Source organism: Lepisma saccharinum, chromosome 1 (assembly GCF_977018435.1).
Source record: "Lepisma saccharinum chromosome 1, izLepSacc3.1, whole genome shotgun sequence".
Classification (NCBI taxonomy): Eukaryota; Metazoa; Arthropoda; class Insecta; order Zygentoma; family Lepismatidae; genus Lepisma; species Lepisma saccharinum.
Window position 1 is genome coordinate 213,775,686 of NC_139229.1, and position 18,103 is coordinate 213,793,788.

Sequence of the window (18,103 nt, forward strand, 5' to 3'; positions counted from 1 at the left end):
TCACCTACATCGGGAAAACGTGGTAGGCCTGAAGATGAGTGTATTTGTATAGCATTTCTGCAGTTATGCTGTTACCTTGATAATGATAACGACGAGTGTCAGTACTCGATGGATCAACTTATGACGAAGATGAAGGAATATATTCCACAAGATACTGATGTCTCAGAAAAAACTCTTAGGAAACGCCTATGTGATCACTATGGAGAAGACATGATAATAACAACACGTAAACGGCAAACCGCTACGGTATGTTTCCGTGATACAGGATATAAAATATTATCCAAAAGTTGGTACACACAGGAAGAAGAAGATCCAAAGAACGAAAGACTTAGAATTGTTAGAACTGCTGCCGCAATAATTCGGGAAGATATACGATCTGAAACATATGCCAAAGATAAGTATCCAAATCCACATGAATGCTTGAAGTCAGGTGATGATATGGTTCCAGAGTTAAGGGTCTTTACAGAGGGTGTGATTATGAAACGAATAAAAGGAAATGAAGACTCCATCAAAAGAAAATGTGTGTGTGTATTGAGCATGCTATTATATTAGCAGTAAGACCAAGGTCATTCAATTCAATGATTCAGATTGGACTTGCAGTTCATCTACGTAGACATTTTGGTTCAAGAAATATTATTGATATGTTATCAAGCATGGGTTTATGTGCATCCTACAATGAAGCCGTATTGTATATTAGTTCTGCAATGTTAAGTGACGAGGAAATTGTTGCTGACAAGGAATCATTCAATCAGTTTGTTTTTGATAATGCAGACGTCAATGTTCGGACCTTGGATGGACTGGGAACTTTCCACAATATAGGGATCATTATGTGCACTACTCCTGCAAGATCTGTTCATCCCAGAAAAGAAATTGTTCGATTGAAGAAGCAACCACCAGAATGTTACCTTGCCAAATTTGGTAATGTTCCATTGCGCACATACGTCGTGCCTGCTGTCCGTGGCCTGCAGAAAATCAAGATTTAAGAAATTGAATACACCAAACAGGTAGCACCATCAGTGCATGTTGCATCACTTCTTGATTTTGTATAGATGTGTGGAAATCACCTTACCTTGCCACCAAGTCCAAGTTGGAGTGGTTATATGGAGCTTGCCACTGAAGGTAGCAACGAATATCACATTTCTGAAATAAGTATATTACCATTTATAAAGCTGCTGCCGACAAGTCCAGATGACATATACTCATTCCTTATGTTCGCAGTTGAAGAATGCATGAAACATGGTCAAAATACATGTATTGTTAATTTCGACCAACCTCTATATCTGAAAGCCTCTGAGATTGTTGCGGCTTCTCTTTACAACGGAGATCTGTCGTCAGTTGTCCTTCAGCTAGGTGGATTCCACATTCTTATGTCGTACATGGGAGCGATAGGATACATGATGAGGGGAAGCGGATTGGAAGAAGCTTGGTCAGTAATATATGCTTCAAATTCTGTTGAAAAAAATATTTCTGGACATTCATACGCACGATCACTACGAGCACACTTTATCACACAGTTAGTATTATCAAGTGTTCTCTTTGAAAACATGAATATCACTGATAAGCAGATGACATACTCGAGCTTCACCAGTTCCTTATGACTTCGAATGCATCTACTGTTCATACAATAACCAACGAAACTGTTAATACATTGTCTGAGAAACTTCATGTACTCATGAACTCTAATGCGGAAATCAGTCGTACTTATAAGTTGTGGGTTCAAAATTTCAGACAAGTTCAGTTGATTCGTCATTTTATTCGAGCCGAAAGATCAGGTCAGTGGGAGTTACATATCGAGTGTGTGAAGGAAATGCTGCCACACTTCCATGCTGCCGGACACCTTGCGTATGAACTGTCAGCACATCTCTACTTACAGCAGATGCTCAACTTACACGCAAATATGTCCCCAGAAGAGTACGAAAAGTTCACATCCAAAGGATTTTTCACTGTCAGAAGGTCAAACAAGTTTTGGTCTGTGGTATGGACCGATATGACCATCGAACAGGTCCTTATGCGTACTATGAAAACATCAGGTGGCCTCACACATGGTCGTGGAGTGAGTGCTAGTGTGCTGACGAAATGGGTTCAAGGAATGCCAGCAGCTACATACGTATCACATGCAATTGAAGAATTTTGCGGAAAATTTTGTCTCTGGAGAGAAACACGTTGAACTAAGACCATCACGCCAGGAAAGAGACGATAAGGATGTTAAGAAGCTTGTGGCATGGTTTCAAGAACATCCACCCTTTAGAGAAACAGGCGAACTTGTGTCTATTGCTACTGGTATTGTTGGTGACGAAACAATAAATTGTGACACAGCAATTGATCTTGGAACAGATGCCATGAAAGCAATGACAAACAGCAATTTTGCAGATGTAAAGTTAAAACGTACCAACAGAGTAAAACCTTTGTCTGCTGTTGTCTCTAGTATTAGGATGCATAATGAAATCATACCTGTGAACACGATGCACTTGTTTAGTCGCATTATGTGCTCAGTAGACACATATGTTTTCAGCATGTTTTCAGTATGAGTTAGCGCCACAACCACTTTCCTTATTTGATGAGTCAACTGTGATGCGGAAATGTAAAAAATCAGTTTTATATGAAGTTCTGGAAAAACTTGTTCCATGTGAAATCACACTTCCGGAGGAAACATGCACATATATTCTCGATGGTGGGCATATACTGCATCGAGTTGTTTGTCCCCGTCAAACAACTTATAATGACTTGTATGCTACCTACGCATCATACATCTTCAATCATTATGTTGCTAACAGTGTTGTTGTCTTCGATGGGTACAACTCCCCAACATGTACTAAATCAGAAGAGAGAAATCGTCGTTTAAGGAAACTATATTCTGCAGATATTACATTTTCGGGAGAAATGACAACGAGCACAACTCAAGAGAAGTTCCTAGCCAACAGTAGTAATAAAGCAAGATTCATTGAGTCTTTATCCCATTATCTGGAAAGTGTCGGAATTCAGGTGAAGCAAGCCTTAGCAGATGTAACCACTGCCGTAAATCTATCTCACACTGATTCAATGTTGTAGTGGTTGGAGACGATATTGACTTGTTTTGCTGTTAATTGTACTAGCTGATAAGAATGTAAATATATACTTTGTGAAACCTGGACGAGGTAATATTCCAAAGAAGTTGTATAGCTCGCAACAACTCCAGCAAAAACTCAGAGTAGAAATGTGTAATTGTATATTGTTGTTGCATGCGGCGACACAACCTCTGCTTTATTTCGACAAGGAAAGAAGAAGGCATTTAAGTAGTGTGTTTGGTACTATTATTAGCACAAAATCATACAAAATGAAAGAGCCATATGCCCGATTTGGCTACACTTAAAACTATGCCAAGATGCCCATATGCCCCAATTTTTCAAGTGTGATATGCTTTTAATCCCAAGAAATTCTGAGTCCTAGTGTACAAATGAAGAATCACATACAGTGTACAAATGAAGAGCTCATATGATTAAACAGCCCGATTTGGCTACACTTAAAACAATGTCAAGATGTCTATATGAATCAATTGGCCAAGTGTGCACACATTTAAATCTAAAGAATCTTGAGCCCTAGTGTACAAATGAAGAAGCCTCAACAGACAGATTTGGCCATGTGTACAAAAGCTACATCTGTGAGATTGTTGTCCATAAGCTTGTCAAAAATATGCCCCTCTTGATATTGTTTTGGCCACACCTAAAACTAAAGCTTATTGCCTCTAGTGTAATACTCTGTCAAGTGTGCTTAAATACTTGACAGTCAGTTCAGAGTATTAATATGTTAACCCGAATATTTTAATTGGGCACCAGGCCCAACTTGCATATCTAGTACTAAGACAATGCATTGTGCAGAGGCCTTCTAGAATTGCTCTGTGACTCTCTCATTTCTTACATCATAAACATATGATTTTTCACCTATAAGAATAACACTACATATGGTGTCATCAGGGAGTGTATCATGGAATTCACAGATAATTTTAATGTTTGTCCTGTCATTAACCACAACTTGTTTCCTTTTTGAGGTGTTGATGACAAACATGGGTCTCTGTGCTTTGAATTCATCTGGTGTGTAATACATGTCTGTATTGCCAGTGGTGACCCTTTTGTATGCTGTAAATGCTTCATATAATTTAAGAAAATCATCCTTGGACATGTTTAAATTATAATTTTCTCTGGGGAACACCTCATTTCTGCCATTTTTAAGATATATGTTCTTGATGTTGCAGCTATCAAACTTACTTGAATTTTTTTCCTGATTATTGTGTCTTCCAGTCTGAAACAGTACCACCACAAAATCTGGCATGTCATATTGTATACTGGAGAATGAATTTGTAGCATCAAACTCATAATAGCTACCAGTGGCAGGCTTCTGCACACATTGATATGTATAAAATTGTAAAGGCACCTGTGGATTTTTTGGATATCTGCTTTATATTTAAGAGCATAACTGGCTTCATATTCAACAACTGGAATTCTTAGCTCCATAGTCTGAATAAGGCACTTGCCTTCATCAGGTAGGGTACTAGGCAGAGCTTCCCCAGTAGAATTTAATGTACTGTACCTCATCAAAGCATTATTATCATTAGCAGCTCTTCTAAATGTGATTCTTAAACCACCCTTCCACATAATATCTTTGTAATCTGAGAAGAATCCTGGCAACAGGCGCATGGGGAACAGCACTGTGTGGCTCTTGGATAATATTTTATCACCAGCCTCAAATCCACCTATTTTGTAGTATGATGCCTCGGTCTTGGATAATTTTAGTGTGGCCAAAGCTGTAGAGGTAATGCCGGGGTAATCTACTCTGTTTATAACAACACCATGTTTTCTGATCTCAATTTCAGAGAACAGATGTGGCACAAAATTGTCCACCAATCTTATATTTGAATTTGCCGGATAATCTGTACCATCGAGCTTTACAACATCAAATATGAGCATTTTTGGCTTAGTTTTAGGTGTGGCCAAAACAATATCAAGAGGGGCATATTTTTGACAAGCTTATGGACAACAATCTCACAGATGTAGCTTTTGTACACATGGCCAAATCTGTCTGTTGAGGCTTCTTCATTTGTACACTAGGGCTCAAGATTCTTTAGATTTAAATGTGTGCACACTTGGCCAATTGATTCATATAGACATCTTGACATTGTTTTAAGTGTAGCCAAATCGGGCTGTTTAATCATATGAGCTCTTCATTTGTACACTGTATGTGATTCTTCATTTGTACACTAGGACTCAGAATTTCTTGGGATTAAAAGCATATCACACTTGAAAAATTGGGGCATATGGGCATCTTGGCATAGTTTTAAGTGTAGCCAAATCGGGCATATGGCTCTTTCATTTTGTATGATTTTGTGCTAATAATAGTACCAAACACACTACTCATTTACAATGTTAAATAATAGTGAATTGTTAGTGAAGTTAGTTCCGATACTCAATGAGCAAAGATCAAACAGTTAGTGCAGTAACAGCAGCAGGAGAACAGTTTCTGATGTCTGTGTATGGCTCACCAACCAGCATCAAATCTTTGGATTTATTACGACATTATAAATTCACTAGAACTGTAGTTAGTTGTCCAATACATAAGCCAATACATTTGGCTGCTTTACCCCCAACTAGTGCAGCAGCGAAACAGCACTCAATGAGAGTTTATCACCAAGTTCAGTTATGGTATGGGAGAGAACTGAATCCAACTGACTGAGGTTGGAAGATGCAAAACGGTTTTTTGATGCCCGTGACAACTGATTTGGCTCCAGTTCCCACATCTTTACTGAAACTGGTTTCGTGCAATTGCAAGAAGGAATGTGGAAAGGCATGTGGTTGTCGGCAGGCTGGACTAAAATGTTCCCAACTTTGTGGTGTATGTTGTGGTGACGAGTGTTCTAACTATAAAATATACAATGACATAGAAAGTGAAGACACGGATGAAGAGGAGGCAGATGCACATTTCCATACAGCAAACAGCAATATTGCTAAAAAAATTCGTCTCACACATGACAACGAATGTTATTCACAAGAACTTGATTCAGAAGAAGATTAAAACCATTCTCAAAAAGATATGACCATATGTCAGTATTATCTCAATTGTGATATATGTTTATTTATCTCAATTGTCATAATATATCGATTTTTAAAAAGTATATACTATTTTTTTCCTGTGTGTACATGTGTTTGCGATTATTCGTTACAAGTCAAATGAAATAAAAGTGTAAAACTTCAATCAACACCAGGCAAATTTGATTACAAAATAATGGGAGAAGTTTCCACAGAGTTAAATTTATTTTTTACATTATTGGATTATATTGGTTAAATTTATTTCTTACATTATTTGGTTAAATCACAAAAAAATATCTTATTACAGTTATTGGAAATTTCATTTTCTTTAATTTATGTCTGAACACATTTTCGGCTCAGCCTTCACCATTTTTAGTTAATAAAGCAATTATGATCAAACGTCACCGTTCATACGCCATTTTCCAATATGGCGGCCAGAACACAACTCGGATTGTCGGAGACTTTTAGTATGTTGTTTGATATACCATACTGGTGATATCTACCAATTTTTATTTCTGTTGGAATTTTTTCCATTCTTTTATGACATTTTGCCTATTTTTACTGTACTAATTAGCCAAAAGTAAAAAAAGCAAAGTAACACAAACCAAAGAAAATAAAATAAAAGTAAATAAAGATACCATTTCAATGCGATTGTTACATCCCAGCAGTGTCCGTGACTGTACAAGCTTCTATGATGGATAGAATATGCCAGAGCAATGCCATTATCTACCACACAAATTATAAGGAAAAAGTTCTTTAAAATGTTTGAGATATGGAATTTTAAAATTAGTGAAACTAGAGCCCTTACTGGACCAGCCATAAAATGAGATTTTTTTTTAAGTAACGGCAGATGGCACCCTAGGCGTTTGCCTGGATATTTCATCTCCCCTGAGCGGTACATTTATTATTGTATTAAAATAATCATGATAGTGGCAATAATAATAACATACGAAGTAGCACGGTGGGGATATAGAAAATAATTCTTAAATAAGGCTTTAATTATACTGCACTAACTGTATTCCATTACCAGAGCATAATGTTCATTGTTTATATTTGATTTTTTATGATTTCTTATTAAATAGTAATAACTTATGACATAGTCCCGTTCCTGCGAACATTTTAGTATAACTTTAGTCGCAATTTTATACACATCATACCTCTGTTTCGGAAATGGAACTCATATTTACCCCAAGTAAAGGAAAGTCGAATTTAAACTAGATTCCCAGCTCTTCTTAAACAAAACATTCACTATATGCAAGCTTCCGATATGAATGCACTGTATCAACAAACATTAGATAGCATGCGAAATACTTTTGGTCCAACATTAGAATGACCTTCTACAGTGTTACGAAAATATCCTATCCTATAATGTTACTCTTCGTTCAGTTGGAACTTGGGAGCTTTAAACACCTCCACTATGTCATTTTAAACATCCAATTACGGGGTGTATGGGGTGACCTTTAAATTCCTTCCTTCCTTAAAATCCTTTAAGGCATTGAAATGCAGTGACGGCGCCAGCCTGAAATAAGTGGGGGAGGCTTCAGATTTCGGAGTCAATTCTCGGGGGGCTAAGTAATACTGACTACAAGGCAATTAATGAATACTTTACATTGTTTTATTTTCTTAAGCCATTATTTAATGGAATAATATCACAGACTTACTATTCATATGAACAGTACAAAATACATCTTAAAAACTATACTCATTGTCAACTCGCTGGATTTACGAATGAATACTACAGCTAACACTATTTCTAAATTGTGAGTACTTCCTTGCTAAAATGAGATTGATTGATTGAATTGAGGACTAAAAGTGGTAAACGTTGTAAGTGTCAAAGCGAAATTGTTGGGAAATCGCATCGTTCCGCACATCAGACCGAAAGAACGTGCACACTAGTGACCTCTTTACACGCCCTTTGAACTACTTAGAGGGCTACCAGCCACTATTCACGTTTACCACATTATAAAGCATGGCAGATTTCACAGTTTAACGTGAAAACGGTGAACTATTGTGGAACTTACAGCGTTTACCAATTTTAGTCTTCAATTGTTGATTTAAGTCCACTTTATGCATAGAAAGGCTAATCGGGACTGGACCTACAGTTTAAAGTGGGATCCGAACCACTATGTGCCTCCACCGAGTATGGAACCAGGGACCCCTTGATTACAAGGCAAGGACGGATAAAATTAGAAAATGAACCACAGCAAGAAACCAGGATAAAGACACGTCTGTCGTATGAACAGTTATAACCTTGTTTAAATCCAAATACATTGCAAGCTCTTTAAGGACAGAACAGATAGAGCACTCAACCTATCGTTACCAATTCAATTACTAACATAACATTTGATTTGCTGCAAACAGCCTTTGGTGGGATAAAACACATTTCAAATAACACAAAGCTTATAAAATACATAAAAGGCAATTTTGAATTTTTCAACCATTCCAAGTAGCTGCTGAAGGGTCTTTGTTTTAAGTTCCTTTATGCCTTACAGTGTGCCAAAACTGAACATTTTGATTAGTGAAAATAACTACTAAATATTATAATTTTATTTCAGAATATATTATGCATAAATACTGATCAGAATTGGATTAATAGTTTCGTATGTGTTTCAAAGATTGATTCTCCTGCACGAAATCAAATTTGGTCACTATGACGGCACTGGAGAAATTATTTTCTAACCTCATAAATGATAATCAATTAACATGTAGAAATAAAATTGCACAAGCGTGCTGATTTTTGCACCGTATTGAAATTATTAGTTAATGGATTTGTATTAAGGTCCACCATATGCACAGAGAATAATCGGGACGAAAGCTACAGCTTCTAGTGAAATGTTACTTCCACCGGGGATCGAACCCGGAACTCCTTGATATCAAGGCAGCAGTTTTATCGCCAGACTATCGGGACTGGGAGCCCAATTTTAATCTTTCAAATTCTTAGCATTTAAGAATTAGGCACTTTGGAAATTATTTGGTTTTTTAACGTCGTATTTCTCCCTCACGAATATTTGCAGCGATAAGGATAGATATAACGATGAAACTAATGGGAGAACATCTCAATTGTCAGCTCTAGAATGAGGAACTAACAAACAGAAAAGAAACATAACGCTTCTTTATATTTTGAACGTCGTCCTACTTATAAAAAATCATTTGTCACACCTCTTAGATTTATTCCGAAATACGATTTATAGAGGCTAATAATTGTACACATTTAGCTGTATAATGTCAACAATTAAAGAACAACCTCACAGCCACTGATTGATTGATTGATTTGCATTATTTTACTTCGCTTTTTGTGCCACTTTTGGCTAATTTCCGAAGATTGGGATGAGTGATGATATGATGAAATTGATGAATGGATACTCACAAAAATCCATGTCGATTGGATTCGAATCAGGGACCCCTGGTGTCGCAGCGCGATGTGCTAACCACTCACAGCCACTGAATACGTCCACCTACCAGAGAGGCAACAGATTTCGTAGCAAGTTTAGCGACCGAATTACTTAGTGTCAAATGATCAGTGGCCACTGTTATCCAGACATATTAAACATCGTAATAACGTAACCTTGCAATCTAACCGAACTACTAGAAAATGTATTTGAACACTGTACTTCCCCCAATAGAAGTTTTAAAATGGCAAATGTACAAAAAAAAACTGTACTACAAATATATAGGGGGCTACAGGGGGGCTGAAACCTGCTTGGGAGGGCTTCAGCCTCTCTAGTCCCCCTGTAGCACCGTCCCTGTTCAAATGTCAACCTATCTTCCAGTACTACACTCTGGGACAAGGTCCGTTAACCGCAGGCGGCAAACAAGTCAACGGACCTTGCTATGGGATATCTTTTTGCAGTCTAACGAGCCTCTGACGCCTGAATTGACACCTAAATAATCTTCTGTGGGGATTTGTGTTGTGTCGTCCATACTCTTTTGTGATTGTCCTTTCATCATTTACCTCATCATAACTCATCCCCATTGTCGCTATTAGCCAAATTTGAAAGAAGGCAACGTAAAATAAATCATCAGCATCGAATTTCATATAAGAAAAAATGTCGACACCTATTTGGTTAGAACATTCATCGGTTTTAAAATGCTTCTTTTCTCAAGAGCATAAATAATATTGTTTATTATCGGCAATAAGAATCACACGCTAAATTTCTTAGTGAAAATATTGATGGGGAACCTGCCCTTCTCGCTCCCCCGTGTGCACGCCTACGAAAGCAAGTAGAATAATACTCGAAATTACGCTGCGGGTTTCAACATCAGTACTTCTCTTGTATGCATTCGCTTATTTAATATCATTGGCTTTCTTGTGTTACAAATCGTAGCACCCACTTTCAAAGCGGACGATTTGCTACTTTTAAGGAACCTGCTTCCTCGTCTACATTCCACTTGCAGTTGTCACCCCTATTTTGTTAGTGGACTTGTCCAGTTCGCGCATGTGCAATTGCGTAAACAGTTGCAACTTTAAAACTAAATGTAGACAGAGGGACACAAGGAAAGGAAATATGACTTTGCATTATAATGATTATTAGTATAAATGCACGAGTATATGAAGTTTTTTCCTAAAGAAAACCGTGAGAAATTTGTTGACCTCACGTCGAACATGTCTACTCACCACGAAATTATTTCCTTCATGTGACGACCGGGAGAATAGCAAACGAACGCTTTGGCTGGGGATGGGGGTGCAGCATCCGCAAAGGATCTTGGTCTTGCAGAAGAGAACAACCGACCTCTTTCATGCAAACCTGGCGCTTGCATGGTCAAACGAAGTGACGAGAGATGGTCGAGTTGAAAGTGCTCCGAGGATGCCAAGAAAAATACGCTTCCGGCTGGTCTATATGGGTATGGGATTAATGCATGTTCCGGGTGCCATATGAGATAATCCTCTTCATATTCAGTTCGTGCGAAACGTAACAGTCTCGTCCCTCTGAATCTTATTGGAAGAAATAACGAATACGCAGGTATGTCCATATGCGTGTACAGGGTCAACGAAGTTAGTAGTAAGGTGTGTTTTATACAGCATACACGTGTACGTTAAATTGAATCTTTTGAAAATATGCTGTATAAAGAAACAAAATGCCAGAGTACTAATTGAGGTGAGTGTACAAGGGAACAGGCAGTGAGAGTAGCACGTGAGCATAGGGTACAGCTTCGTATAAGGTTGAAATGTGATGGAGCAGGCATGTCCAACTTCAATCAAGTAGTGATCTACTTTCTATTGTCACAACAGGCAGTGAGCTACTATTAATCGTTAAGCACCGTAGGGAAAATATACAAATAACACAATAAATAATACAATAAAATTAATATGTGTTGAAATGAAATAACTTAGCTTTTGGTTAGTGAGACGTCTGAGCCTGCATGTTGTTCACCAGTCTATGGAAGTCAATCGAGTATTCAGTGAGGGCCAGTTTTAGGAAATCTTCGAGATGCTCATCTGTTATGTTGGAACGTTGTTTACTCATCGTCATTTTTAGATAAGAGAACGCCGATTCACAGCAATATGTTGAACCGGAATATGAGTGCACAATTTCACTGCATCTTCTCAAATTGGGGATTTTTTCTCTGGGCACGAACTTCCAAAACAATTCTTCTTCAGCGCGACTCTTGAAAAAGATGTCATTTTTTAATGTTGATATCTCATCCTCAAGGGATGGCTGACTCATTATGTAGTTTTCACTGATAACAGTTGCAGTTTCTTTAATTTTCAAATCTGATTTGATTGGGAATGACAAGTATTCTACAACTACGCTAATTTTGTTGAAGTCACGGAATCTGATTTCAAACTCTTGGATAACCGAACCGATTTCACTCACATATTTATCTGTACAAACAACAAAGCCTGGATATTTTTCCAGATGGTCCTGCATGTTAGGAAAGTGATCAAAAATATTATTTGTTAAATCCGTCAAACATTAGCTCGAATTTGGTTTTGTATGATGAAACTGTACTCATCATTTCAGCAATGCATTTCTTTTTGCCTTGTAGTGCAAGGTTCATTTAACATAATTTACCTGTAAAGTCGACTAGAAATGCCAGATAAAATAACCACTCATCATTTTCTAATTCTGATTTCTCGTCTATTCGTATAATTACAATAGATAACTGCGATCGACCAAAAAACGTCCCGAGATCATGCCTGCGCTGGAGCATTGAAAAAATCCTTCGTTGTCAGTTTGCATTTTGCACATTTGTTATATTATGTCGCTTTCCTGCACTCATTGCCTAATCGTGAAGATGAGGATGAATGGTGATTAGATGAAATCGATCAAGGGACAGCGGTCACAAATTCTACAGAAAGGAGAACAAGTCTAATGGTTTCTGCCATTAAAAATCTATGTACATTTATGTTAACACCATTTATTACAGTCCATTGTGAAAGTGACATTTTTATCATAGCCGTGCTTACATTACCAGAATGTTTGAAAATAACGACATATTTGGAAGTCACGAACTTGTACAGTGGCGTGCCCAAGGGGGTTGGTGGGGGCCATAACCCCACCCGCTTTGGCCCAGTACCCCTAAAAAAAGAACGCCAATGGAGGAAATGATGAAAAATGAGAACTGACTACTAACAATAGTACAATGTACTCTCCCTTTCGAAAATCCTTCACACGCCACTGCTTGTAATCAAGGTTTGCCGAAAACAGATTTCTGGTGTGGGATTCGCTAGTGTAAACATTTCACCACTCATTAAGATCCATTAGCAGAATCTTGGTTTCATCCGTGGAATGGATTGACCGGCACATATCGCTGTACTCTGAAATATCGGCCAAACCAACGCATCACTCAAACACATCTCTTCCCTGAGTTGACAGTTGGCAATGGAGGACGGTAAAGCACTAGCACTAATTTCCAATTCCAATTGGAACTGGAGTTAAGTAAGAGTTTATGCTATTTTTTCTTGTAACCAGTACGTCTATATTTCAATACTTACACCCTAGGAAGATCCAAGTTATAAAAAAAGGTAAAAGTATTTTTGAAGATCATATGGTGTATTAATGTGAAACTCAGAATTAATCAAATGGTGTCATTAATTTTTAACACATTACACAATTATTGTTAAGTGTAGTGTGTAGGAAAATGTATTACACGCCATGGCTCTTATAAGTACGTAGAATTGCGAGTTTAGATTCTTAGACGTTGACAGGTTACAGCTAGATCGATATTTGGTGCACGAAAGACATAATCGTATAAAAACATATACTGGGGTATGATTTATATCTGCAGCGATTGCAAAATTTCACTGCATCCTTACTTCTTTCAGCTTGGGAAATAATTACGGAAGCCAATACAATTCTCTATGCCAACCCATCTCTCCTCCCTCGCAACGAAACGACTGATATATCTTGGAGCCAGGAGACGAGATCCATTAAGCGGCCGACGCAGCGAACAAAAATTCCTCGGGTAATTCAGATTTATGGGTCTTCTTGGCGGACCATTTTGCCAATACGTTATCACCCAGATGTGCAACACCAGATCCGATACAGTTTGCCAAGTGTGAGTAAGAGGAAAAGGTTGGTGTGGATGAATCTCTTTTGCGTCTTCTTGGTGATTAAGATATACATCTACATCTCGCAGCATCTTCGTTCTTCCAAATAAATCAACATCCTGCACCTCTATGAGTTTAGTCTCAGTCGGCATGCATGTTAACCATACAGGGTAGTGGTGATTGTGTCCTGAAATTACTCTAAATGATTATTTTGACTTTGGATTTTGTTTTTAAGTCTCAGAAAGGCTAGAGAGGACTTGGCGTGCAGATTAAAGTGGGATCCAGGCCACTCCACATCACTATGTGCCTCCACCGGGATCCCTTGATTACAATGCTATACCGTGTCCCAGCTAACTATAGAGCAGGAGGAGGAGGAGGAGGAGGAAAATCGAGTCGTGAAATCGCAACGTTGCCAACCGTATGGTCATTACCGTACATGTTACACGTACAGAAATGTTATGGCATGTACGGTCCAGACCTTAGTCCGTAAGCAAAATATACGACTTGTCAAAATTTGCACTTGCTGTTGTATCCCTAATATTTCCCTAAGAAATTCTTAAACCAAGCATATCGACCTGGAGACAAAGATACAGTCCGTTTGCCATGTACGTACGTACGGTATTATCGGTTACAAAAGTTTGCAACGTTGACAGAGCAAAGCAGAGAAACCGGGTAACTCCAGTCGCCCATTACGCAATCCCGTCTCTCTCACTGTTCATTGGTGGAGCCGCCTCGCGTCACTTCTTGCGCAGAGACTTGTTCTCGTTCGCCTGGTCTACAGTTAGCTGGTATAGGGTATATGTTACCACCGTTGGAGATGCCGAAAAGGTGCGTTTTTCTCTTATTGACTGATTGATTGATTTGGTTAATTTTATCGCTATTCTTCCACTTATTGGCAAAGATGTGGATGAATATATGACATGATGAAAGGATCTTCACAAGGAAGGTGTTCATGTCCACGCCGGGATTCGATCCCGGAACCTCTGATGTCGTAGAGGATGTGCTAAGTTGTGTTCTTGTAAACAAATGCGCAGGATCTCAGTATATAAATAGTTCAAAGCTAGGAAACTACATTTCATTTTTACTACCACACATATGTGACTGTCATACTAACAACATATTCCGAACCTTGACCCACCAATGATGACGTTGCATGTAAATTGTTGATTGATTTATTTTGTTTTCTTCGTTCGCGTTTCTGCCACTTTTGACTAATCTCGAAGATGAGGATGATGTCATGAAATTAAATACGCGACACTAACACAGGATACCAATACCCAGCCAGGGATTCGAATCCGGAACACCTGGCGTGGTAGAAAGTTGCATGTGAAGAAAGGGTTTCTGTACCGGCAGTGCAAGAAGGCATTGGCCAATCCGAGACCCTGGGTTGAGCGTGAGTATGCTAAAATACAAGTGTCGTATGTAGAGTCAACGGCAATAAAAATGGTACACCCAGATCCGGAAATACTCGCTTCCTTACAAGGCGTTATGTGTGTTGCCTAACTATACGGCGATAAATGGATTTTAATAGCAAATTTTCAATGGCAGCTTCTATCACCGCTGTTGATTTAGGCATCACACACAATGTCTTGCAGGGAAGCGAGCATTTCAGGATGTAGGTGTCCCACTTTTATTGCCGGTGACTGTACAATGGAAATTACAGGCGTTAATTGTTCGTTTCGTCACGTTATCACAAGATATTAACACAGTTAACGCTACAGCCACTGAGAAACTCCACTTGGAACATTAACTTGTAAAAGGCTCGTTATGACGTCACCCACAAAATACATACGCAATTAGACAATTCACGTTACGAAACGTAGTCGTATTGATTCCAAAGAACAAATTGCTCTCTCTGACTTTCTCACAACGCGATGCTATTTATATTTCATCTCCTGCTTCCCGCTTGTCGTCCGGGCTGGCGGCGTGATTCAGTTAAAAAGTTCCGGCGGGAAAGCAATGAAGCTTTAATTAACAGTAAAGTTTTAATGAGAGCAAAAGCGGTTCTGGAAACAAAAAACTAAAACAGTAATTTGAGCAGATTTCTCTCTCCCTTTTGTTTGCAGTGGCTATATTGTGCGGTGAGCTGGACCACTTTACCACCGAAAATCACCAGTTATAAAAGGAAGGTTACTGAAAGGATACTTCTTCGTAGAGCACCCGTGCACACACAATATGTGTGTATGTGTCTATAATACATATATTGGGTTGGCCCATAAGTTCTGGCGTTTTTTTTTTAAGTGAAAATTTTGCGTGAAAAATAAAATGTGTTGGTAATGCGTTTTATGTTATTCGATAGAGAATTATGTGCTCTACAAAATAGTGTGTTTAGTTTTTATATGCTGATATACTTTTTGTTCTTTTCAGGTCATTAAAATGGAGTGTCAAGTCGACAAAAAAGAGCATTTTCGACACCTTCTGCTTTTTGCGTTTAATCGAGGTGCCAAAGCCACAGAATCTGCTCGAGAGATTTGTGAAGTGTATGGCGGTAACAATTCGGTAGAGGAATCGCTGCTTGTGTCCATGAGTTGATCGATGACGGGCAAGCAAACGGCTGAGATCGTGGCTCGTTGATTTTTGTTGTTGTCGTTCAGAGCATGCGGAACCCATGCACCCAACTTTCCATCGAGTGAAGGGGACGCTCTATGGTATTGTGGGAGCATTCCATTATCTCTGCCAATTCCCTCGCCGTTTGGCGTGGATCTTCGTGAATAAGCTGATTCAGTCGCTCATCATCGAACTGAACGGTGCGTCCGGTGCGTTGCATCTCTTTGAGGTAGAAATTGCCGTGTTTGAATCGCTGAAACCAATTTTGAGCCGTCCTAAGAGGCATCGCTTCTTTGCTATAAACTTCACAAATCTCTCGAGCAGCTTCTGAAGCTTTGGCATCTCGATTAAACGCAAAAAGCAGAAGGTGTCGAAAATATTAATTTTTGTCGACTTGACACTCCATTTTAATGACCTGAAAAGAACAAAAAGTATATCAGCATATAAAAACTAAACACACTATTTTGTAGAGCACATAATTCTCTATCGAATAGTGGTAGCGTCGTCGCCTTGTAATCAAGGGGTCCCGGGTTCGATACCCGGTGGAGGCACATGGTGGTTCGGACCCCACTTTAAACTGTAGGTCCAGTCCCGATTAGCCTTACTGTGCATAAAGTGGACTTAAAACACCAATTCAATCAATCAATCAATCTCTATCGAATAACATAAAACGCATTGCCAACACATTTTATTTTTCACGCAAACTTTTCACTTATAAAAAAACGCCAGAACTTATGGGCCAACCCAATATATAATTACACATATCCATCCATCCGTACATACTGTACATATAAGAGTCTGTCTTCACTCACTGGCCCTTCAACGCACAGCCCAAACAGCTGGACATGGAAACATGAAATTACTTATAAAGGGTGACTCAAAAGAACGGGAAATTTTGAATAGTGTCCTGGCAAGCCTGGGAGGTTGGCATGCACAACGCTGCTCACATCTTACCGTAACCATGGATCAGAAGAGTGGTGCGCAGTGTGCCTTTGCGGTCAAAACATATTACAAGCATAGCAGCGTGGAGGCGCGTAGAGCATTTCGGCGTCAGTTCAATATTGCACGACATGGTCGTGTTCCATCAGCATATGCAATTACTCGACCTGCTACGACAGAACAATACGAAAGGAAATTGCCAGGACTTCTGTTGCACAACGTCTGTCACAGACTGCAGGAATGTCTCCGCAGAGACATCGGTCGGATGTTATCTTCAAGACATTCAACAATGGCACACTCTATACTATTCACTGGCTTCACTAAATGTTTCAAAGGTATGTGTTCTCTTTTACTAATCTCCGTTCCAAAATGTCCCGTTCTTTTGAGCCAACCTATATAATAAAAATGTATTACACATCTCGATATGGTTGTGCTTTGTGCGGCGGAGATCTATATCGTAACGCGATCTTTACTCTGTCTCGTATCCTCGCCAACTCTCCTCGCTCCTTCTCGATTCCAACACTCATTCCATACCAGTTCTCAAGTCAATAACCTAACGTTTGTCTAATTGCTTATTCCGCATTCCTTACTGTTTCATGCTATGCTAAGAATGACAGAAGACTTGTCCCTTCTACCCAATACCTTGGGTACGATATGATAAAAACGGACTAAATTCTGATGCTGGTAATGTGCCAAATTATTGCTTCACAATTAAGTACTACTCATTCATTCCACCTTTGCATCGTGGCTTCTTGCATTTGACAATTTGGGTGTTCTTTGTGAGTGAGTGTCCCTTCTTCAATTCCATCATATCATTATTCATGCTCATCTTCTCAATCTTTTATTGAGAATACTGTTTACAACAGACTGATAACTTTAATATTCGAAGCAATGGAAGTAATTTGTCTAATACTTTTCATTGAATTCAGGCTAATTACTATGAAATAATTAACTTCAACGCAGTGAATATAACCATCACCCTTTTCGATTTACAGAGATGTTTAGCTTTTTCTATAGTAATATTCATTTACATGAGAAAACAATGATCCTGTGACTTCAATTACCATCA

At 38.7% G+C, this 18,103-nt stretch overlaps 2 protein-coding genes across 3 annotated transcripts in view; one reads left to right on the top strand and one right to left on the bottom strand.

Annotated features, from left to right (window-relative positions):
- The window catches only part of sfl (N-deacetylase and N-sulfotransferase sfl), a 491,065-nt gene that overhangs the window by 308,757 nt on the left and 164,205 nt on the right, over positions 1–18,103 (bottom strand). The gene's annotated exons all lie outside the window — the stretch shown is intronic.
- LOC145988774 (uncharacterized) lies at positions 1,808–16,080 on the top strand. Its single transcript, XM_083123954.1, is given in 4 exon segments — positions 1,808–2,107; positions 2,524–3,015; positions 5,590–5,862; positions 15,916–16,080. Coding segments are annotated over 4 exon segments (1,230 nt in total).